The sequence below is a fragment of the Crocodylus porosus genome, unplaced genomic scaffold (genome assembly GCF_001723895.1).
Source record: "Crocodylus porosus isolate Cpor-Errol unplaced genomic scaffold, CroPor_comp1, whole genome shotgun sequence".
Lineage (NCBI taxonomy): Eukaryota > Metazoa > Chordata > Crocodylia > Crocodylidae > Crocodylus > Crocodylus porosus.
Genome location: NW_017728907.1, coordinates 6,724,037 through 6,748,053, shown reverse-complemented (window position 1 = coordinate 6,748,053; position 24,017 = coordinate 6,724,037). Strand labels below are relative to the sequence as shown.

Here is a 24,017-nt window from a genome sequence, read left to right as displayed (position 1 = left end):
ACTGGCTAAGGGGTCAAACCCAGATAGTGTTAGTGCACGGGTCTGTATCATTTTGGAGGGAGGTGGCCAGTGATGTCCCACAGGGTTTGGTTCTTGGTCCTGTGCTATTCAACATTTTTATAAAAAATTTAGATAAGGATATGGAAAGCACATTGGCCAGGTTTGTGGATAATACTAAGTTATGGGAAAAAGTGGTCAGTCTAGGGGATAGGATGAGGATCCAAGCAGACCTGGACAAGCTGGAAAGGTTGAGAGCAGAACTGGATGTAGTTCAATAAGGATAAATGCAGAGTGCTTCACCTGAAGAGAAGTAACCAGTGACATGAATATAGGTTAGGTGGAGATTTCCTAGCCAACATGATGGCTGAAAGGGACATTGAGATTATGGTTGATCACAGGATGAACATGAGCTGCTAGTGCAACGTTGCCAATGCATCATGAGCAGTGTTAAGGAAGTGATACTTCCTCCCTACTCAGCATTGGTTAGACCTCAGCTGGAGTACTGATTACAGTTCTGGGTGCCACACTTCAAAAAAGACGTGGAGAATCTTGAAAGGGTCTACAGAAGGGTCACAAGAATAAAGGGCCTGGGGGACAAACCTTATGGGGAAAAACTAAGGGATCTGGGCCTGTTCAACCTGGGGAAGAGAAGACTGAGGGAGGGACTTCATGGCTATCTATAAGCATGAATATTGGGAGATGGGAGAAAAACTGTTCACTAGGGCACTCCAGGGGAGGACAAGGAATAATGGCCATAAATTGTTAGAGGATGGTTTCAGACTGAATGTAAGGAAGAACTTGTTTACAGTAAGGATGACCAGAAACTGGAATAGACTTCCCAAGGAAGTGGTGCAGTCCCCCACCTTGGAAGTCTTCAAGAGAAGACTGAACAGACACCTTGCTGGGATCATTTGATCTCAGGTACTCCTGCCTAGAGCAGCAGGGTTGGACTTAATGATCTTTTGAGGTCCCTTTCAACCCTTAATTTTTATGCTTCTATGATTCTACATGCAGCTCTAATTTCTTAAACAAGGCAACCCTTTCTTCTCTTTCAGCCAGTATGTAAATATTAAAAATCTCTAATAATTTCTTTTCAGAACCTTCCATCATCCATTACAGTCTCCCTTCTACAATCACTTGAACTTGCTGCACTTCCACTTACTCACTCTTGAGCAAAATTGCAACTCCAGTCACTTTGTTAACATCTGACCCTGCCCACCACAATGGTCCCCATTGCCATCCCTTTACAAAATGTTTCATCCTCCATCCTAGTGTTCTATCACTATCCCCCTTGGTGCTCTTGCTATTGATTAAGGTAGTAAAACTAAGCCTCTGCCTGGCTAGTACGCTTGATTTTATCCAAGGAACTGCTGAGAAGCTATGCTACTGATGGAAACCTACCAGAAAGATAGGTTTCTGCAGCCTGTCTGAACACAATATATAATAGTGCTCATCATGCTCAGTCCCCCTCAGCCATCTCCTTTTCAAGCCACGGTGAGCCATTATATTGGATACATTTTTATTTTCTCATTCCCATGGCTGAGCTATGCCTTTCTTTCCCATTTTCAGTAATTCCTGTTTTTTCATGAGCCTTAAATGTCTAGTGAACATCACTGAGTCCCCAAGCACTTCACCCAGAACACCTGTGATACCCCCCTTTTACCCTGTCATATATGATTAGTGTGGCCATGCCCTCCATGAGATGGAGCTGAATCAGATTGCCCTATCCTCATCTGCATATAATTTGTGGGATTCCAGGCCTCATAACCCAGTTCTAGTCATGAGTTGGCGTGGGGGGGCGTTAATTAGCACATGGATCCTTTGGGGTGGATATCTGAAGTACACACATACTGAGCAGTGCTGAGCTACGGGATGATGAGGGCTTGCAACACTGTAACCCCAAAGCTTGTGGGCCTGGGGCTTGCATGCAGGAGGCCTGCTGGAATTTGGAGAGTATCTGAAACTACAAACCCATAGGTCTGGGAGGGAGGATACTTGCCTGGTGGTAGAGCCACACAAGCTTAATGATTTGAGTTCTGCTCAGTCAGATTTTGAAACTTAACTATTGGGCTTTGCTCAATTGAATTTGAAATGGATTTCTCCTTGACAAAGATTAAACAAACCGAAGAAGTTTGTACTATGTGCATGTAGGTACAAAAGTGCTCCAAAATATTTTTATAGAGTATCTGTACTAAAACTGGCAGCAGTTTCAAAACAGGTAAAATGCAACAATTCTGGGTGAACTACATTGCTCCAGGCATGTTTATTTCTAAGTCAGTGTTTTCAAATGTGTCCTCCACTTCCATGTGATCAGAGAGAGCAGAGTCTCAAAGTAAGAGGGGGAAGGGACTGCAGGGGGAAAAAGTTGGGGTGGGGGGCAGAAGGCAAGGCAGCCATTTGGCCACCCCAGATTTATTTTCTCTGCTGTATCAGTTGGATGGAGCCAAATTCAAGGTGACCCTCCCAAAATTAGATTCTATACCTGGAAACTTATAACAAATTTATACATTTTCCACATATAGAATATAATTATTGAGGGGTCATCTTATATTCAAATAAATATCATATTAACTACTAAAGATGTTAAAGATGCTCAGAAAATGTTGGATATTCCTGCACAAAATATAAAGTTTATTTCATATCATATGAATAAAGCTCAAGCCTAGAAAAGTAGCCTGGTAGGTCTATGGCTTGTGTTCTAATTGTACAGTCTTAGTGATCAGCCTGAGATTTAGATGATACAGGAGTTGCAGGGCCAGTAATATATCTTGATTTTGTAAGCCTATGGATTTAGTCCATCAAATAAAAACTGCTATGTGCATACTTCTGCTTTTCTAATTCTGGTATCAGATGAGAAATGCTATTAGAAACATTTTACAGCAGTTAAATCCAGAGAAGTAAGAATGTAAAAAATAAAACAATAATCCTATATTTTAATTACCATAATAACGATTCAGCTTGACTCCCTTTCTTAGAGTTACAGTACAACACTAATTTCTGTCCTTCATGCAAGAAGTTTAATTTTTTTTACAGAGCTCTAACTAGCACTCCTTTTTCTTTCTCCTGCAGACAGAGCTGTGATTCTGGTAGAATCGATTTTTCCATCAGGTTTCCGGAGTGATGGAATAAATGACATTTTCCATTGTATTTTTTCTGAATTTTACTTGACTCAACACTCTTACATACTTAACAATATGTTAAGAGAACTGAACTTTCTTGTCACCGTGAAGAAGGAGTTTTGTGTCTGCTTTATAAAAATAGTTTTGCAAGGATAGACAATTATCTCTCCCATTATAACCACACTGACAGTATGTTTTCTATATATAATGAAAAGCCATAAAAACATATAGTCATATACAAAACAAAACATTATACAAATATTTTGTAGTGGGGTGAAGTGTATTTCTCTGAAAGCACATTTACTTTGCTTTTTGCACATACCATAAATACTTTAAGATATTGTAATTTCTACTATGACAATACAATGTGAAAAAATAATTAGCAGATGGGTGAAGTGAGGTGCACTCATTAAAATGAAAGGGAGGAAAATAATAAGAAAAGCATACACAGGGTGAAAAAAATTGACATTTATTTATCTCTTCCTCAGTTGCATAGGCAACTGCCTTGTTTCCTCATGTTTTTCTTATGAATGTTTCAGGTAAGGAGTAGGTTCCTACTACACAGCTATAAGCAAGCTATTAGTCTATCAGGTCCTATAGCAGGGGTTGTCAATGGGGGGTACACATACCCCTAGGGATATTTGGAAAAGTCATAGGGGGTGCATATGGGTGGGTGGGGACAGAGTGTGCCCTGGGAGGTACCAGCAGCAACAGCTCCCCTGGCACATTCCCACACATCGCCTCTTATCCAAGGGAGGGGGAGGGGCATGCCAGGCACTGCCGCCCCCACATGGCAGACTGTGGCACCTCCGTGCCCTCTTACCCCAGCTCGCTCATCTGGCTGGCTGCCAGGAGGGAGCAAGGCACAAAGGGTCTGAATGATGTGTGGAGGGATATTTCTGTACCCACTCCCAGGACCAGGGCAGGGGCTGATGGCAGCGGCGCCCCCCCAGAGGATGGATGTAGGGTGGGAAGGCTTGCATGTGGCAGCCGCTGCCACTCACCACCCTGTGCCATTGCCACCATAACCTGCATTCCCACAGTTGGTTGCACATGCGGCTGAGTGCAAGGCCCACCAGCAGCCCATAGAGCCACATGTGTGACTGGCTGTGGGAAAGTGGGGTGAGGTGGTGGCAGCATGGGGTGGTGGGTGTTGGCAGTGCTATGGGCAGTGGGCGGTGGCGTGGTGGGTGGTAGTGGTGGCACAGGATGGTGGGTGGCAGAGGCGGTCACTGCATTCAAGCACCCCGCCCCCCATTTCTGGCCATTGCTAAAACAAGCAGTACACTTGCTAAAAAAGGTTGAAAACCCCTGACCTTCTGTTAAAGCCTGTTAATATTAATTCTTTAGAAAGGCTTATAAGAAGATCTTAAGGTATAATGTGGCCAATGTTCTTGTTACCTCTCATAGCCTGTGACCTTACAGTATGTTCTTACAGGTGGAGAAGGTGAAGTCCTGACACCTTAATTAGCTTTGATATTACCAGTTACCATCTGCTGATGAAGCTGCTTTGTCATTTGGACTATAAATGCAGAAGGGGCAATGGAACAAGGATGTATTTTTCTAGGGTACTTAACATTGGGTAGAAATAAACTGTTCAGTGTTAATGAACAAAGCATATTGTCTGAGAATGCCAACAACCTTACAAGGCAGGCAAGAATTTTTGTGGGTAATATATTTTAGTGGATCAGCTGCAAAGCATTCTTTTCAGGTCTCAAATGTATACAAACTTACACAAATATCTGAAATTTCCACTTACCTGCAAACTTGATGTGGAATTTATTTTCAGGTTTTAATATTTGGACATACAACGGACAATTTGGAGCAAAGTCTTTAACTGCCCATGCTCTTAAAATTGTTTGATGATCCTAGAATAAAATAGGAAATACAGTATGATATTAATGGTATACCAGTAAACCTTTCATTATACCAAAAGAGAGAGAGTGAGAGAGAGATCAGTTCTTCAGTCAGATGGCTCAACTGCTGATTCCTTTCCTGGCAAGTCAGTTTCAAATGATATAATGACTCTATGGCTAGTCTGACATTTAGTTTTGCATGGCTATCTGATATATTTAATCACTTACATGGTTTCTATCATTATAAGCATCTGCACGCCCGCAATTACCGTAAATGGAGAGAAGCAATTACTGGAGATTATAGCACAGCAAAAAATACACACTTCACTTAAAACTGTAATATTTTCAAAGCAAAAGGCTATATTTATTATAAAATTGGGTATTATTTTATGTTATAAATACTTTTTCTTGTTTATTTCTTCACACTTATACAAATTGGAACCTCTTCTAGATATATATGTGGAGGGACACGGGAGAAAACATGCTATACCCATACTAAGATGTCCCTTCACTTAACTCTTTCTGAAAGCTAATCCTTTTTGATTATGGGTCCCTTGGAGTTATCAGGCTTTGAATTGCTTGTTTTACTTGATGATAATGTTTCCTTATTATTTTACTGCTGTGTTCTTCAATTACATGTCTTCCATTACAGTTACTCAATGTGTTAACTCCAAGGAGAAGTGTTTTCATTAAATACTATTGTAAGTTATCTTGACAGTGCTATGTAAAAATAATGTTAAAATAAGAGAAAATTAATATTTTAAATGATGCCCTATATGTTAAGGGAACCCAAGCATCTTTGTAGCACCTTTAATTTTTGAGTTAGGCAGAAAATATTTGAACCTTAATTTCAGATCTATTCTGTCCATTATTAGATTATTTTTGCCTCTAAAAATAGGGTAAGATTTACCAATTACTAGATCATAAAACTTTATTCTTACTTAAGGGGTATATTTTTAATTATCTCCTAGTAAGTGGATATGATGACTTTGTTTTTTCACCAGTGTTAGGATTGGTTTACTGTAGACAGGTAAAGATGAATCATTATATGACAGTGATAAATTAGCTGTGACCCTGACCTATTCGTTTTCATAATTTCTAGCAATGTGGTTTCATTAAATATATACATTATTTGTAAAGAAGCTGCAATGTTGGGTTTTGACTGTGAGTTAAACTTCATTTAAATAATATTAGCCTTTTTTACCCAAGTCATTTGTTTTGAACATACGTGTTCCAATGACTTTCGAGGTTGATACAAAGAACTGAAAGCTAAGACATTTTAGGTTTTGTATTTTTGATTTGTTTTGTTTTATTTGTTTTTTCAATGGTTTAACTTTACTGCTCAAATAGGATTAATTTAAATTATTTCAGATAGTAGTGATAAACAGAGCATGCTAAATATTCCTGTTAAAACACATCCTTTTGTGGACTCCTAACTTTTGACTTGTAAGGAATGAGGAGAATTGATGATAAGAATGAAACAGAACATGAATTAATCCCAAAGTTTATCAGTTACATCTAAGAGTCTTTTCATGAAACTATGAGCAATTGCAGAGTTCAATGTAGCATTCAGTGATTATTGCCCATGGAATCCCAATACATTTCCAGGATAACTATTTTTGTAACTATTTTAACACTAAATAGTTCACAGCTAGAAATCTTTTATTATTTCACATCATTAAAATTTTTAATATTCATGTATTACATTTCAATATATTACTTTTGAAAGAAATATCTTTTTCATTTATTTCATAACTAAAAATAACAATTAAGAGCTACACATAGGAAACATCACTGCTGCTCAAAATGCCTTTCTTGGACATAAAATTGGTGCTGTTAGAACAGCGGATAGAGTGATTCATTATGCTTGCAGTCTCAGCAATAAAGAAAGCTTTCAGCCTCTTGAATATAAGGAGAAATTTCTGCCAGAAATAGTATGTAACTGACATTTTTTAATCACAACAATGTAATGTCAACTGAGGCGGTAGTAAATCTTTTTTCTGAGTAATAGAATGGTGTAGTAAAAGGCAGACATCCTGTAGGTAGTTTTGCAGATTTGCTTTAAAATATTTTTGTTCAGTTAACTCTTTCATGAAGTTATAAAAATGGTTGTTCTTCAAGCACCTTCCTGCAATTCCTTTTCATTTTTTTTACCTGTTCAATAAATGCCCACATCTGCAATTGCCAGCACTATATTGGAAACATTCTTTTAAACATTTGTTTAGCTTGCAAATACATCCAGCAGGCATAGTTAATTCCTTTTCTAATGCCAGGTATGGTCTGTGTTCTTAATGCTTTGTCCCTTGTGAGATTAAAATTCTAAACTGGCTCTGCAACCAACCAAATGACTACCTGTATTTCAAAGTTCTGCACTGGTGTTCTCATTAGCAGGAATCCTGACTTTCAGACTGAACTGAATAACGGAATTGGAGCAGTGACTAAGAATTTCAGGCTATTACAGAAATGTGCATGTAATAACAGCAAACTATCAGCTAAGATGAAGATGTAATTCCTGTGGGCAACTTCCAGAAACAAGTATTGGAGAGTCCAAACAAGTATTGGAGAGCTCTGCTCTTTTTGACCTGATGCTCACAGGTAGAAAACAATTGTTGGGGAATGTAGTAGCTAATAACAACTTAGGCTGTAGTGACCATGAGATTGACTGAGTTCAGGAGCCTGAGGAAGGGAAGAAAGAAGAGCAACAGAGTATGGATCCTGGACTTCAGAACAGCAGACTTTGACTCACTCAGAGAACTCATGGGCAGAATCCCCTGGGAAGCCAGTCTGAGGGGGAAAAGAGTCCAGGACAGCTGGTTGTACTTTAAAGAAACCATACTGAGGATGCAGGAACAAACCATCTTGATGCATAGGCATGGTAGAAGACCAGCTTGGCTTATTTTCTGCCATATCTTCAGTGAGCTAAAAACACAAAAAGGAAGCTTATAAGAAGTGGAAACTTGGACAAACAACTAGAGGGGAGTATAAGAGTATTGCTTGTGCAGGAAGGTATCAAATCAGGAAGACTAAAGCACAATTGGAGTTGCACCTAGCAAGGGATGTGAATGGTAAGAAGAAAGGTTTCTACAAGTACGTCAGCAACAAGAGGAAGAAGATCCAGGAAAGTGTGGGTCCTTTACTAAATGGGGGAAGCAACCTAGTGACAGATGAAGTAGAAAAGGCTCATTGCCTATTTCGCCTCAGTCTTCTCAGGCAAGGTAAGCTCCCAGACTGCTGCACCTGGAAGCACAGTTTGGGGAGGAGTTGAGCAACCAACAGTGGCAAAGGAACAGGTTAGAGATTAACTATTTAGAAAAGTTGGATGTGCAGAAGTCCATAGGTCTGGATGGGATGTGCCTGAAGGTGTTGTGGGAATTGGCCAATGCGACAGAAGAGCCATTGACAATCATCTTTGAAAACTCGGCAATCAGGTGAGGTCCTGAATGGTTGGAAAAGGGAAAATCTCATGCCAATCTTTAAGGGAAAAATGAGAATCTGGGTAGCTACAGACCAGTCATCCTCACCTCAGTCCCTGAAAAAATCATACAGCAGGTCCTCAAAGAATGCATTTCTCAGCACTTGGAGGAGGAGGTGATGAGGATGCATCTGGAGTACTGCTTCTGGGTTTGGTCCTCCACTACAAAAAGAATGTAGAGAAATTTGAGACAGTCCAGCAGAGTACAATGAAAATGGTTAGAGGGAACTGGACTTACTCAGTGTGGAAAAGAGAAGACTGAGGGAAGATTTAATGGCAGCCTTCAACTACCTGAAGGGTGAGTCCAAAGAGGATGGAGCTAGACTGTTGTCAGTGGTGGCAGATAACAGAACAAAGAGTAATGCATTCAAGTTGCAGCAAGAGAAGTTGGGGTTAGATATTAGTAATAACTTTCTCACTAGGAGGGTAGTAAAACACTGGAACAGGTTACCCAGAGAAGTAGTGGATGCTCCATCCATGAAGGTTTTTAAGACCCAGCTAGACTAAGCTTTGGCTGGGATGATTTAGTTGGGGCTGGTCCTGCTTTGAGCAAAGGGTTGGATTAGATGACCACCTGAGGTTCTAGCCAATCCTAATCTTCTATGGATCTACACAAATCTAAAGACTTGTGTGCTGTCATCCCTGCTTTATGGTTCACAAATAGGGACTACATATGTTAGGCATATCAAGAGTCTGAACAGCTTCAACATGAGATGTCTGCCTAAAATCCTGAAAATAAAGTGGGAAGACAGAATACCAAACACAGAGGTACTGGAGCATGCAAGATTGACACAGTTAGAAACCACTTTCAAGAAGAGGAGGTAATGATGGATCAATTCTGTCAAGAAAATGGGAGAAGACCATATCCCGAAGAATATTTTGTATAGTGAGATTTGAGACAGCCTCTATGGCGGTACCATGATGTGTGCAAAATGATATGAAGTTGTTCAACGTTAACTTAGAAAGCTGGGAGAAGCACACAAATTCCGTCTGTTCTGAAGGGACTATCTGGCAGTGGGTGCAGCTCAACATGAAGTGGCTTTGATCCAGAGGATGGAAGCAAAATGACAAAGAAGAAAGAAGTGTGCTATAAATTTGGACTCCAACTCAGACAACATATGGATCTGTGAAACTTGTAATAAGCGGTGTTACTCTTGAATAAGAGTAAGCAGTGTTACTCTTGTGGGCTTGTCAGCCACAAATGGATTCATCAGGAATCTGACTAGACCTCTTACATGTACACCATGATCCAGAGGATTGACAGTTGCCTACATATATAGGCCATTTTGCAATGCAGGACATGGAAGAGGTTGGGAGGTGAATGTAGGCCAGGAGTAGAAAATCCACTTGGTACTAGATCCATTAGCTAACTTTTTGTAGAGGAACAAGGCAACCACCAAAGGGGATTACATAGCCTTCAGGTTTCCTTTGCAGATGCTGTGTACACTTCTCCAAATAAAGTTTTAATGCATCAGTATTATTCTCATGAGTAAGATAAGGTAACCTTTTTCACTGATAAACTGGGAGTGTACCAATCAGAACCTATCTATCTATTGCTTTACTCCAAAGTTATAAATATTATTTTTCTGTTTTCTTTCAAATATTAGTCCAACCTTTTCTTCATATTTTAGTTATTCTTTTAAAAGTATTTCCTCTTAGTAGCTTAAAGTTACCTGTCAAGAACTGTAATAAGTAATGTTTATTTAAAACAAAACACACATTTGACATATTTAATAAAATATGTATGGAGAAAACATAAATGAGCTACTCTAGATATAAAATATTTTAGAAGACTCTTATTAAAGGAGGAAACTTTTAAAAGTTAAGATTGAAAACCATTTTGAGTGTTTGCAGTTTTAACATATGATGAACATGTGTTCCCACAAAATATTTTGTAGCTCCTTTTCTTAATGTTCTCTTTATAATGATCCTGAATCTACAGGAATTGACCCACCTAAATATTTATACAATTTCTAGATAGGAATAGGAATATTTCACAAGGTCACATCAGTGTATCACCAGAACAGCTTTTCTTCATGTCACCAATATCACTTGCTATTACATTTTTCTTTTTTTTCCCTACGTATTTGATTTGTTGGCACTGTAGGGTAACTTCTGCATTCAAAACTGGTTTTCTTCACTCAAGTTTATTTCACTCATTTATTCTCTCAAATTCCAGCAAAGAAATTAGGCATGTACCCCATGTTAACAGTGCCTTATTCTACTATATGATTACCACAGATACATTTTATACACCAGAAACAGCTACTCCAGAGTTACAAAGTCATTCTTTGAAAGATACTCTTTCTCCTGTTTATAAGTGGTCTAAAAAAACAACATGTCTCAGTTGAAAAAATGTCTAATGAGGGACTTCTACCTTGCTTGTAGGCAAGGAGAGCAGTGTAGCTCCTTTTGAAGATGCCTGCTTTTCAACTTTTTTGTTGGTTTAAGTTCTAGTACCATTCAGTAGATTAGGAGTAACACAAATACTTTGCTAAGCCATGAACCTTGGAGCTTGGGCACTCAAGATCCCAGACTCCTAGCTCTGTGTCAAGTAATCTGAAAACTCTGAAAACCCCAATTCCAACAAAGTTCTTAAGCTCCCAACTGCTGAGATGAGAACTGAAGTACTGGAGACACAATACATTACCACTAATGTAGCCTAGACCCCCTACAAGACAAACTAGGGCAATTAATGACAGATAGTGGGGGACAAAGCTGAGCTCTTCATGCGTTTTTGCCTCTGTATTCCTGAACTCGGATCAGGACAAATCTCCCAATTGGATCATAGACAGTCATAAAAGGGAAACCAGCCCACCAACTGTTAGCACCAACTTGGTGAAGAAACACTTGGAGGGACTGGATGTGTTTAAGTCCGCAGGCCCAGATGATCTTCGTCCAAGGGTACTGAAGGAATTGGCCAGTGTCATAGCAGAGCCACTGGCATAGCTATCTGAGCACTTTTGGTGCTCAGGTCAGGTCCCAGAGGACTGGAAAAGGGCCAATGTGGTTCCTATTTTCAAGAAAGAGAGGAAGGAACACATGTATCCAGGCCCTCTGATCTGACTAAAGCTTGCATCTGCCCTTAAGTTCCAGGAGATGGAATTTCTTGGGTCCTGAGTTGTCCAACAGATGAGTTGGAAAGAAACCAGGAAGTTTCATCAGAAGTTTATTGAAACTAATATGTTGTCATGAAACATTTCAGTTTCAATAATGCGGGGGTGGGGGTGGGTTTGGCAAAACACCTGTCATAAGATAAAGCAGCTCTTGTGATGAAACATAAGAAACTGGCTCTGATAGTGTGCAAACCTTCTCAAATATCATGTTTTTAACATTCAACCATAAAATGCATCCTTTGAGTATGAATTTCCAAACTTAAGGCTGATACTCAGTTGGTTAATTCTTACTCTTGTAACCCACTATACTTTTATAACTCCTTCCACTTGTCATTCTTCCAAACAATCTTGTTGCTTGCTTTCCTGCTCTTCCAGTTAACAAAAATGAGGTAAAAGTGTATAGGCCCCACCCAACTATATTAAGTGGAGAAAAAATACAAGAAATTGTAATCTTGCACTCTGTATAAAATTCAACAAGTTTAAACAAGGCAAAACAGTTGTAAAACACACTATATTAGGCTGGTAGTGTATTACTAATATTTTGCACAGTCATAAACTTTCACAAAAGATGAAGAACATTCTAGAATCAAGTCCTCAGACTATAGATTACCAAAAAAATCCCTCAATAAGTGAGCTTTGGTTAAGGGAACTGTCTGAGAGGCAGGGATGAGTGAGGTACGGCAGTGAATTATTGAGTCAGGGCAATTCTCTTGTGTGTGAGTAACACACAACTCAGTACCCAACCACTGAAGGGGAAGTGTTGGTATAAGCAGTGCCGCCACGACAAGGCCCTTCCCCATAGGCACTGGTTATAGGGGCGGGGGAAGTCTTTACAACAATATTAAAATATTCAAAGTAACAGGAAATAGAAGCATGATTTGTGTTACTTTGTCATCACTTGGCATAAAGAGAAAAAGCCTCTTTCATAAGCACATATTACTAGTTAAATAGCTAGTGAGGCAATAAAGATAACTTGAGTGTTGCTTTAATAGCATTTGCCTTTTTGGATGATAGCTGTCCTGGCTATATGTAAATAAATGCTGTAAGTTATTAATCCTGGAAGATGTGTGGTGAATGAGCTAGCTAAATTTCTATTTTCTTTCAGGACAAAGTGGCCCCTCAGGAAAAAGTCAGCTTGAAGGGAAATGAAGTAATCCAAAATGTCTTTGGAGGCACAAGAAGGAAGTGATAGCTAGAATGGATGAAGGGTCTAGAAGGCCAGGTGAAGTTCTGGATCATGATGTCTCTTGCCACCTCCCCACTTCTCCTTCCCACCCCACCCCCACGTCCAACAGCCTCTTTTGGACTATGGTTTAAAGCCGTTCTTCCTTCGTAGAAACCTTGAGGATAACAATACAAACACCATTTGTCTTTCCCCTGAAGAATACAACTGGAGTACAGGTGCCTGTGCTGATAATAAAGGGTTTTGTCACACATTTTCTTGTAACAGTTCCAAATCACTGGAATGCAGTGACCTATTAAAGTTAGCACATATTAAGAGATAATCCTTACCTGACAGGAAACAACTTACAACACAACAAGGGCACTAAACACACATTAAACTGCTTGACCATGTGCCTGCTTGAATTTTAACTGCACTTAGTGGGTGCCTATACACAAGCAGACTAAATTAATTGATTCATCGTCTGGTCAATTTTCAAGTAGATCAGACCTATCAATTAATTGATTAATCTAGTCTACTGGAGCATGGTAATTACTGCACTCCAGCAGACTTCAGTGTCTTATGTATCAGCGTTCCCAAACTGAAAAACAGCAGCGGGAGTGCTTTAACTGAAGCTTGTCCAGAGATGCTGGTGCACAAGATACTCTGGATGCTTTAATTAGAAATGCTCAGTAAGTTTTAATTTGAATGTGCAATACTAATCGAAGGGTAAAGATTCAAAACCTTGTGCAAGAATACAGGGGAATCGGGCCCCCTATTTGCAAAGTAGTCAGAAAATGATAATTAGCCAAATTAGTCTAGACCTTAGATTTAGTGGTTAAAAAATTGAATTTATGTTAGTTAGTAGTATGTTTTGTATGCCACTTATTGAAGCTTCCTTAACAAACAGTCGTGACTACCCAGATATTTGTAGATACTACAGCACCTGAGTCACAGAACACAGCACATACTGAATATCTGATCTACTTGAAAACTGACCAGACCTATTTGGTTTTCCATCCAGTACCTTTTGCTGTTAAAAGTTGAATTGAATTCATGAAATTCAGAACTGTGAATATGTTGGTAGCTGTACAAGTTCAGATTTTCAGTGAAGTCAGTGTAATTCCAATTTTCACTCTGAAACTCAGGATTTATATTTTCTTTGCTTTGAATTAATATACTTTTTTGCAATACGTCTAAATGTCTAAAATGTAGACAAGTCTAAAATGTAATAGTAGAAGCTAGCTAGCAAATCTTTTTATTAAAGTGAGCCACTAAAAAAGCATTTATGTCAGTTTGGTTATCATCTTTTCCTCTTGCTGCCTATGCCCCACTTGTAATTTCCTGTTCCTTAATGGTGAGACCCTGATAAAATTGCTTGAAAAGCATTTGCTTAAGTGGCTTGTAGCTGGGATTGTAGAGCTGAAGGAATGGTTTGACAATCCAAGCAAATTTTCTTTTTCACTCCACAAAATACTGATTTAGGAAGTCTTAAAGCTTTCTACATTCTTCTGTTCCTCACATTTAACACTTAAAAAAACTATTACCACTTTTATATTCTCTTATAAGAACAGTTGGTTAAGGGGCTTTAAATATTACTTCCTGGCTCAAGTTTCTTAGATTTTATTAGATTTTTCCTGGGTTCTTGGAAATGGTAAGGAAATGTATTAGTCTAGAGCTGTTCAATTTCTGAGCAGATTGGGGCTGAATGCTGCACTGGCCATGGGACCCCTGGCCTAACTAGACTCTATGGTCCCTGGCTGTGCAGGCTACAGGGGCTGAGGTGCCCCAGGGATAGAGGCAGGAAGCAGAAGGCAGTGGAGAGAGACCACAGCAGCAACAGAAAATGCAGTTTGAGGAGGAATGGCAGCCCATGCAGGAGCCAATAGGCCAAAAAGTTAATCACTCACTGGCTGCATGTAGTTTGTGGGTAGGACAGTCCTCTGAGTCTACTGAAATCTGGATTACATGCGAATACTTTTAATTTTCTCACAGGATTTTTTAATTCTGTATCTGTTTAAAATATCAACTATTAATAGCTTCCCATTACTACTGATACCAAATTAAGGGAAATAATTCATAAAAATTATAAATCATTAATTATATACTCTCCATTTAAAATAATTTATGAATTATATACTCTTACCTCTCTTTATATTTGGGAATTTATCATTTTATCAAATGTGTTAGTTGTTTGATTTATCAAATCATTTCTAAAAATAACTTCTACAGCTAATTTTGGAGCAGTTCACAATGGGTATTTGATATTTCAGTTGTTTTATAGAAACACAGACAAGATAGGGTTCCTCTGCCATCAAATATAGTTCCTTCCATTATTAATCTAACCAGTCACATCTATAAGAGACATTTACTGCAGAGCTACTTAATTAGCTCAGCAGTAAAGCATTGCCATCTACATGTGCAGTCTGACTAGGGTACAGTAAACTAATTAACTTTGCTGTAGGTTAGTACTTGTAACCATATGTACTATCCTATGGTGGTGTTTTTTAGTGTGCAGTAATGCACATGTAGACAAGGTTCCCTCTAATCTGTGTGCATGCATGGCTGCACACAATAAAAAATGTTGCCGCACAGTAACTTTTTAATGCTGTGCACCAGGGATGGTGCGGGACACTTACTGCTCAGCTGCACGGGGGCTGCTCCACTCCACTTTGCTCCTCACCGGCATTCCCACGGGGAGGGAGAGTGCAGTCTTGGCTGGAGCAGCCCATGAAGGGCTGGGCTGCTGATCAGTGGGCAATCATTGCCCTACCCCTTCCTCCTTCCTGCCTGAAGTGCGGAGCAGGCAGTGGCTCCTTCCGAGGCCAGGCAGGGGCAGGGACCAAGCCAGGCACCACATCGGCTCCGCTGGCTCCAGGGAACTGTTCCGGTCCCCAGCCCCTTCAGGCAAGCTTCGCCCCAAGCCCCACCGTCTTCACCCTAATCTTAGCTTTCATCCCTGTGCTGCAAGCCCCACAGCTCCTGCACCAACATTTGGCAGCCCCATGGGTCTTCCATGCTCTGCCTGCTCCCTGCCTCCACACCTCGCTGCAGCCTTTGAAAGCAATGCCATGCACCTTGCTGCCTGATCTGCCCGATGGCAGGATGCACATGGTGCCACGCCGCTTTCAAAGGCTGCAGTGAGGCGCAGAGGCAGAGAGCAGGCAGAGCACAGCCTGCATGTGGGTCCAAGAGACATGACAGGGAGGTACACACACTTCATGTAACACAGTTACTAGAGAAAAAGTCACTTCTTTGGTAACTGAAGACAGAGAACTCAAATGCTTGCCCATATTTAAGTATTAATTAAGTCTTAATCCTGACCACATCGATATGATTACAAGGTAGTATGTGGGTATTACAGCTAATTTCTTCTATTATTTACAACAATTAAAAGCAGAATTGGGCCTTTAAAAAAAGCCAACTAACAAGATAATAAATAGACTGAGACAAATATTAAAGAATGAATCTGGTACACAGTGTAATATTAAATATTAAAGGGGGAAGCAGGACCAGTTCAGGAATGAATCAAAGCAGCGTGCTCATGAACCAAAGCGGCGTGCTCATGGTCTTAAGCGGGGTGCTCATGGATCGCTATACCTTAGAGGGAACATTGCATGTAGATACTGATGGAGTTGGATGGGGCACGAGGGTGCATCAATGCAGGGCCCAGTGCATTCTCGTGGCCCAGTCAGCACCTATGTAGCATGCTGAGGCAAGTCAGAGCAGCCCCAGGCTGGCAGGCTGACTCAGCAAATCCCCTGCCAATGGAAGTTACTCTGACACAGCTCAATGTGCTGCAGTTCCAGGCACATGTGTAAATGGAGTGCCCAGAAGCAAATAAACTCTGACGCAATATGTGCAAGAGTTAATTTCATCACATTAATTTTACATGTAGATGCACCCACAGATCCCAACAACTACAACTTCAAACCCTCACACATAACTACAAAGTGCAGTGAAAAGGAACCAATGCCAAGGTAAAAGCAGGGAGGATGAGAAAACCACCAATGTTCTGCCATTGCAATGACAGAAAAATAATTGATTAATACATATTCAGAAAATCCTAGAAAAATGACCATGTTCTACTTTTAGTAGAATCATGAGTTCTTTTCCCTGATTGGATGACTGTAACTCTTAAAATTGGTATTTTTTCTTTGTGTGTTTGTTTGTTTAGAGAAAATAATTGCAGGTAATCCCAGAACCTTCAGTAAAGGTCCTCTTGTGAGTAGTGAACTGAGTCCAGTATATTCACTGCACTTTGTAATACTACTCAGATACAAGGAGGAAAAAAAAAACTTTTAAAATAGCAATAATATATTTTACATTGAATAAAGATGAGTTTGATATAGTACAAAATGACATACAATGTATATAATGCTTTATTTTTTCAATATTTTTGTTTCTTTTCATTTGTATAAATCTGACCTTAATTATAGTGCATACAGCATCAAGTCTTGAGTAAACAGTAAGTTACATAATATTGTATACGCCATGCTGTTGCATCCTGTTTCATAAATATATGGCATTTAGGGTCTATGAAAATTAATGGAAATTTTACAGAGTATGTGTGTAAATAGAATGAAAGCCAAGGACTTCTAGTTTAGACAGAATAAGGCCTACCATTCATTAGACAGATGCATGGCAATGGATGCTTATTCCTGCAAACAATACTATAAGCACAAACACTATGTGCACACATTCTTATGGATATTTCTAAAGAACTTACAGCTGCTGTCCTGTCCACCTCACACCGGCTACTCAGAATGAAACAGGCTTCGGCATCATCCATTCTAAAAGCAGATGGAAAAATCAAAAACTATCAGGCAACACACACACACACACACACACACACACACACACACATATACATATATATTCAGACATGTGGTACTGTCATCTATGGCAGTGGTTGTCATCCTTTTTTGTACCAGGACCCATTTATAAACATTGATGGCTAGTCCCAACCCAGTGCCCCTCACTCCTGACCCATGCCCCCCACCAGGCCCCAGCCCTGCAGTGTGTGGGGCAAGGGATGGGTGTGTGCAGTAGGGTGGGGTGTGTGTGAGGCATGGAGAGCCCAAAACAGCCCCTTGCAGGCTGGAACTCTGCCAGCCTGCAAGGGAAAACCCATGGTTTCCCACATTTTTCTCTTCTAAAAGTGAATTCATTTTTAAAGTTTGTTCATGACCCTTTCATATATTCTTGTGACCTGCTTTTGGGTTGTGACCATCAGGTTGAGAAATGCTGATCTATGGCAGCAATTCAAACGTACACATTTCATAAATGCTTACTATGGACTTTTTATAGCAACTGTTTATGATACCTTTATGCCCAGGGCCGGCCCATCCTATCCTGCAGATCCTACAGCTGCAGCCAAGAGGCCACGCCCCACTTGCCCCCTGCTGCCTGCGCCAGGTTTAAAGGGCTCGATGCAGGCAGGGAGCCTATTCCCAGCAGAGCTCCTGCCTCGGCCCTGGAGAGGTAACCCAGCCATCCCCAGCACATGCTGCCCACACCCGCCCCCCCCGCAGCAGAGCCCACATATGTGCAGCCCAACCCCGACTATTTATTTCAGTGAGTTTATACTGCAATTAACTGCAATTTTGATTTTTCAATACATCAGGAGGCCCCAAAACTATACCTTGCAGGGGGTCCCAAAAAATTGTGGGCCAGCCCTGTTTATGCCTAGGAACCCTCACTCCATTAGTGGCTATAGAGTATGAGTGTGAGTTTGAGAGGGAGAAAATGGAGAGAGCCTTTTAGAGCCAGGACTTTTGCAGCGAGAAGGGTGGAGCAAGAAGCTACTTAAGCCCAGGACTGAAAGGAGACAGGCAGTCTGGCCCAGATACTACCAGAGGGAGAAGCTGTTGTACATGAACAATGAACTGGGATAGGCCCAGAAAAGCTGGAGCTGGATGTAGCCAGCTAGATAGAGGGTAAGGCTTGAGGAAAAGGCACCTCAGCAGCTTTTAGTGTTTATTTGAAACTGCTCAAGTGTTTTGTTTATTCTGGACAAGGAATACTTCCGGCTTCAAGAGACTTACTGCAAGGCATGGGATGGACAGATAAGGGAGAACGGAGGGTGTTGAGGGCACTTGGGTAGAATGCATGGTATGTAGAGTCCCAGGAGACAGATAGGAAAGCTGGCAGCCCTAGTTAGCTGAACTGGACTTGACAATGCCAAGGAACTGATGGGGGCTTGACAAGGCCTGAGGACCAATGTTGGCTCAATGAGACCTGGGATCTGAGTGTAGATTATTAAGGGCTATGGACTGAGTCAGTGCTTATTAAACCCTAAGAACTGAGAGAGACAAATGTAAGGCCTGACAATTTATATGCAGCTGACAGCCTGGAGGCAAGCTTGTACGGGGGAACTGAGGAACCAGAAAAGCCAAGAAAACTGGTTTCATCATGGGAGATAAGCAATTGACTGCTGTGCAGGGGCTCACCAGGCAGTGATCTTAACCGGGTCAGGCTTGAGATGGTCCACATGATAAAAATGTGGAGAGAGGCACCCAAGGTGTTATTCTGGGAGGACTGAGGGCTGACTCACAAATAAATATATAAGGCCTAGTCATTGCAAACAAGACCAGGGGGGCCAGTGGGATGCTGAAGTGTAAAGCAGGGTCAGTCTGATTGCTAGAAGATGTCAGACTGATTAGAACATTGGACCTGCCACACTTAGAAATGTCTTAGGCCAAAGTTTTAGGTTCCCTGCGTTCATATGTTTTCTAAAAGTCAGTGGTTGCTGTGTTTGCCCATACAGCGGCTACACGGAAATACATGATGGATTTCAACATCACATTCTAGGCTGAGTTTTGCTCCTTTTGTCCTGTATATTGCTATTCATATCACTGCAGTTAAACAAGTGAAACCAAGAACAGAATTATGCAGGGCTATATTTACCAATCTGGGATTCTGGTAAACCTGAATGTCAAGTTTATATCAGTTGCATCAATTACATCAGTGCAAAATGAAGCACTGCTTCTGTATGTATTTCATGTGATTTTTATTTTACTAATATAAGCTATCCCATCATTGTTATTTGCAACTTGATACAATGGCAGGGCCGTCCAACTTTTAAGTGGCTGGAGGCCCTGTGAGCCACACAGCAGGGGCTACACCTTGTGCAGGCTGAACCACTGTGAGCCACAAACCAGTCAGCATGCAATGTGGGCACCCCCCACACTTCACCACGCATGTGTCCTGGCTTCAGCCACAGCTCTCCAGTAGTGGACTTCTCCATTGTACTGTGGACTTCCCTGTTCTGTGCTAGCTCCTGAGGTAGGGGGTAGGAGGTAGGGGGTAGGAAGTGGAAGCCGGTAGAGGGAGGAGGAGTCCAGTGATCCTGGCTGCTACAGCAGCCAGTGATGAGAGGAGTGACAGCTTGGTGGAAGCCTGTGACAGGACTCAAATTAATTCCTCATAGGCCACATGTGACTTGTGGGCCCTGAATTGGACAGCTCTGCACTGGGGTAGTGGCATTACATTATAGGTTTCACATCATGACTTCAATGGCATTATTTACATGCATAACATTAAAGACATGCATAAATGGTCACCAAACGGGCCCAAATATTGTAATGTAGAATCTAAGAAAATGGAAGAAGGTTATCTGTTCACTGATATTGATAAGTTGCAGCACAAATGTGAGGTATTTATGAATAGTGGTTTTAAAGAAGGTGAGGCATTAGATGGACTATATCAAATCCATTGCTTTGCATTCATATATTTCTGTTTTTCATTGCTATACACTTGAACTTCACAAAGATTATTTTTCCAGATTGACATTTTGAATTATAATTCAATAAACATTGAAATATAAACTATATTAATGGAATTAGACACTAGAACAACACAGCATTTTGGTCCATTAAAAACTGTATTCAGTAGGCTACACTGTGGACTGCTCTCTGCTGTACTGTGCTACCTCCTGGGGTGGCGGCAGGAAGTGGCATGCACTTGTGGCATGGCAGGAGGTGCGATTGTGCGGATCACTCATTAAATCATATTGCACCTTATTTCTGACACAGGGGGAGCCCAATCCTGGGTAAGTTCAAGGCCATAAAAAAAAAACCTCACAGAACAGCCATGACAGGTTCCAATGATTCTGTTAATTCTGCTAAATGTCTTGTCACAAGGACATGAAAAAGGTAGGAAGGAAGCAGGTTTACAAGGAGTTTCTTCCAAGCATGGGAACAAAGGTGCTTGTTTAAAAATTTAATGTAGTTAGATGGCATAATGGGCTACTAAAAGGTGAGAGTTAATTTCTCAGTACTGAATAATAGAGGATAGTTAGGAAGAAGATAAACTATGAAGGGTCTTAATAGTGAATATTTTATTTTTGATAAAGTTTGTAGACTTTACCTGCTAACCAAGGCATTCTGAGATCCTGGGGATCTATCTTGGTAAGCAGGGATACCATGATTTCCCCACTTATGAAGGTGCAGCCCTGGAGAAACAGGGGGAATTTCTGTAAGTTGAGAAAGCTGTGCAGGCATTCCTAGGGACTGATGGGCCTCATCCTGCCCAGAAAGTCTTGGGGTGTGCAGGATCAGGGCAACTGAAGAGTCTAGGTATGATGCCTTTATGCCTGCCCATGATCTCCTGCCTTAAAGCAAATAGGTATCTGCCACAATAAAGTGGCACAGTTTATTACTACCTTTTGTTGCAACCACACTGTGATGCAACAAAGGGTATGGACATCAATTTTCTTTAGCTTTTTGCAGCTTTGCGGGTGGTACAAAGGAGAAGCCTGTTTCCACCTTTGGAGATGTTATGTGGAAAGAATCTGAAAGACTAAGCCTAGAGTAAGGACCTAGAGACTAGTCAGAGTCAATGATGCCCAGGTCATGGGCCTGAGACACAGGCAGAAGGGTGGTTTTATCCACAGTGATCAAAAAGAGGTATTGGGAAGGGCTATGGAGGAGGATTGCATTCTGATTTAGCCATGTTGAGCATGAGCTGATGGCTAGACATCCGCAAGCAGAGACTAAAGAGACTTTAGTCCACAAGACTTTAGTTTGTGGCCAGGACTTTAGTTTGAACAGTAGGTCTGGAACAGAGAAGTAGAGTTATACAGCTGGTGCTTGCATTTGTGTCTGTAGTTGTGATTACCTGGAGACAAAGCACAGAAAGGAAAGAAAATAGAACCAATGGCAGGGCCCTATGGAATTTGAATGCAAAGAGAGGCTATGAGGGAGCTCTTCTAAAGGAGGCATAATTACAGAGTTTGAAGGAGAATCAGTCACAAAAGCAAAGAAAGAAAAAACCTTTCAAGAAAGGGACATGGCCGATTGTGTCAAAAGTGGCTGACTGGTAAGGGAGAATGAGAATGAAGTGGCAGTTTTGAGATTTGGCTAGGTACAAGTCATTTGTATGTTAAAAGCCTGGTTCTTTCCTTGATCTTGGCATTTCTTAATTTTTCAGTGCATGGCTTTCTAACCCTAGCAACCTTCATTTGAAAGAGTTTTTGCATGTAATACATATGTGTGTGTGTGTATACACATTTTGATAATCGGACATTAAGTTTGATAATGAACTTCTTTTTTCTATTACTTGTAACTGAAACCTCCATGTTATTTAATCGAAACGTTTAATATGCATCTGCTATCTTTTCAGCACACTATGTTCTCATTAAACAGAATTGAACTCTAGCAATCTCTTAGTTATTGGGTTATATTTCATATTAAATGTTCTATTAAATTCCTAGTACGCTTAGTCCCTTAGGATACGTTAAAATTTATTCTGTGACAGGTACATTCAATTACATGTTCTTTAGGATAAAGTACAATTCTTCAGTTGACTAGCTTCAGGTTATTATAGGCTAAATTCATATAATTGCCTTTCAGGAACAGCATTTTGATTTATTTTCACCTCCCAATGTGTAGGACTAATGCCAGCTAAATCCAACCAATCTTTTATCAAGATCTGCAGGAAATTAAAATTAGAAACTCTTGCATGTAGCAAATACATAAATAAACACATATATAATTAAACTCATTCTGAAAAGACCATTCATTTTTCTTCTTTTAAATGGATCCAGGATTTTTTTAAGAGACAGATCACTGAAAGGATGTGATCCATGTCAAGAACCCTAACAAATTTGACCCCTTTACATTATCATCTTTTAAACATATGGGAAACATCTACAAAAGCTAAGTGCACTTATAAAAACTGTTCTATAAATAGAAAGGATTGCAAATCAGAGGCTACCAGCACTAAAAGTTTAAGGAATGGGATCTTTTTTTGTGGTGGTCACTATTTTGGTTGAGAGATGTGTACAGAGGTATACATAGGAAGTTTTTGCCAGAAGAACAGTGGTGGCAGCTGGGGTGGTAGTAGTTGCAGTGGCTGCCATTTTTGCACTCTCAAAGTCAGTATCCAGGGCTACTATCTTGCTCCCCATCCCCAAATTATCCTACTGGCTGGGTATGTCACATATTGGATGGGTATGTCCTTCCTGGAAGAGAGGAGTAAATTCTTAAAAAGCCTGGGTGTATAATTGTCTATAGACACTTGCTATAGAAATAATGTTTTGAAGCAGGAGAGTACAAAAGCTTAGTACAGTAGGTAAAGCAAACTACTTACAGTATGGGGGTTCCACTATACCAGGTAATAAAATTACCTCATTTAGTCAACAGAAATGCTCTCATCATCATTTAAGCAAATTCTGGAGCCAATCACTACCTTTCCAGGGCTTTGTCTTCAAAAGCATTTTTTTTTTTAATTTCTAAATTTTTTATATATATACATATACATATACACACACATATATAGATATATAGATATAGATATATAGATATATAAACAATATCTATCTATCTATAGTAATCTATCTATCTATAGTAAAGAAAAAAATATATATAATGTAAAATAAAGATAAAGAAAAACTTAGTCCAATAAAAAGATAGATTGCTTTAGGGGAAAAACAACAACAACAAAAACAGTATGCTTCAGATGTACATGTTAGCCTTTTAAAATACATGCCCACATTCCTTTTTCATCTGACTCATTATGTCTATAACTTATTTAAGCAGAAAGTTGAAACAAGTCACATAAAATATTAAAATAAAAATATATTACTTAGAATCTGCCTACTTAGCTCTCAACAGGTCTTGATCTTTCAGTGCTGAACCTTGCAGATAGATAACCCTCTGGGACCACATTGGGATTTGCAACACCCTTCGGACCTGAGCATCCATCTCAGTTGGACACAAAATAACCACATAATAATCCTGTCAAAACATAAGGGAGTGTAGAAAAGGCACATTAATATTGCCTTCTGTT

The 24,017-nt window shown here is 40.2% G+C and overlaps 1 protein-coding gene across 3 annotated transcripts in view; it reads right to left on the bottom strand.

Moving 5' to 3' along the window:
* The window catches only part of KCNT2 (potassium sodium-activated channel subfamily T member 2), a 259,822-nt gene that overhangs the window by 125,177 nt on the left and 110,628 nt on the right, over positions 1 to 24,017 (bottom strand). For all 3 annotated transcript variants that reach the window (XM_019530701.1, XM_019530703.1, XM_019530704.1), the window contains exons 11-13: positions 23,829 to 23,965; positions 17,455 to 17,518; positions 4,879 to 4,987 (exon numbers count right to left, since the gene is read on the bottom strand). In XM_019530701.1, the coding sequence (XP_019386246.1) occupies positions 4,879 to 4,987; positions 17,455 to 17,518; positions 23,829 to 23,965 (310 nt within the window). The remainder of the gene's footprint in view (positions 1 to 4,878; positions 4,988 to 17,454; positions 17,519 to 23,828; positions 23,966 to 24,017) is intronic.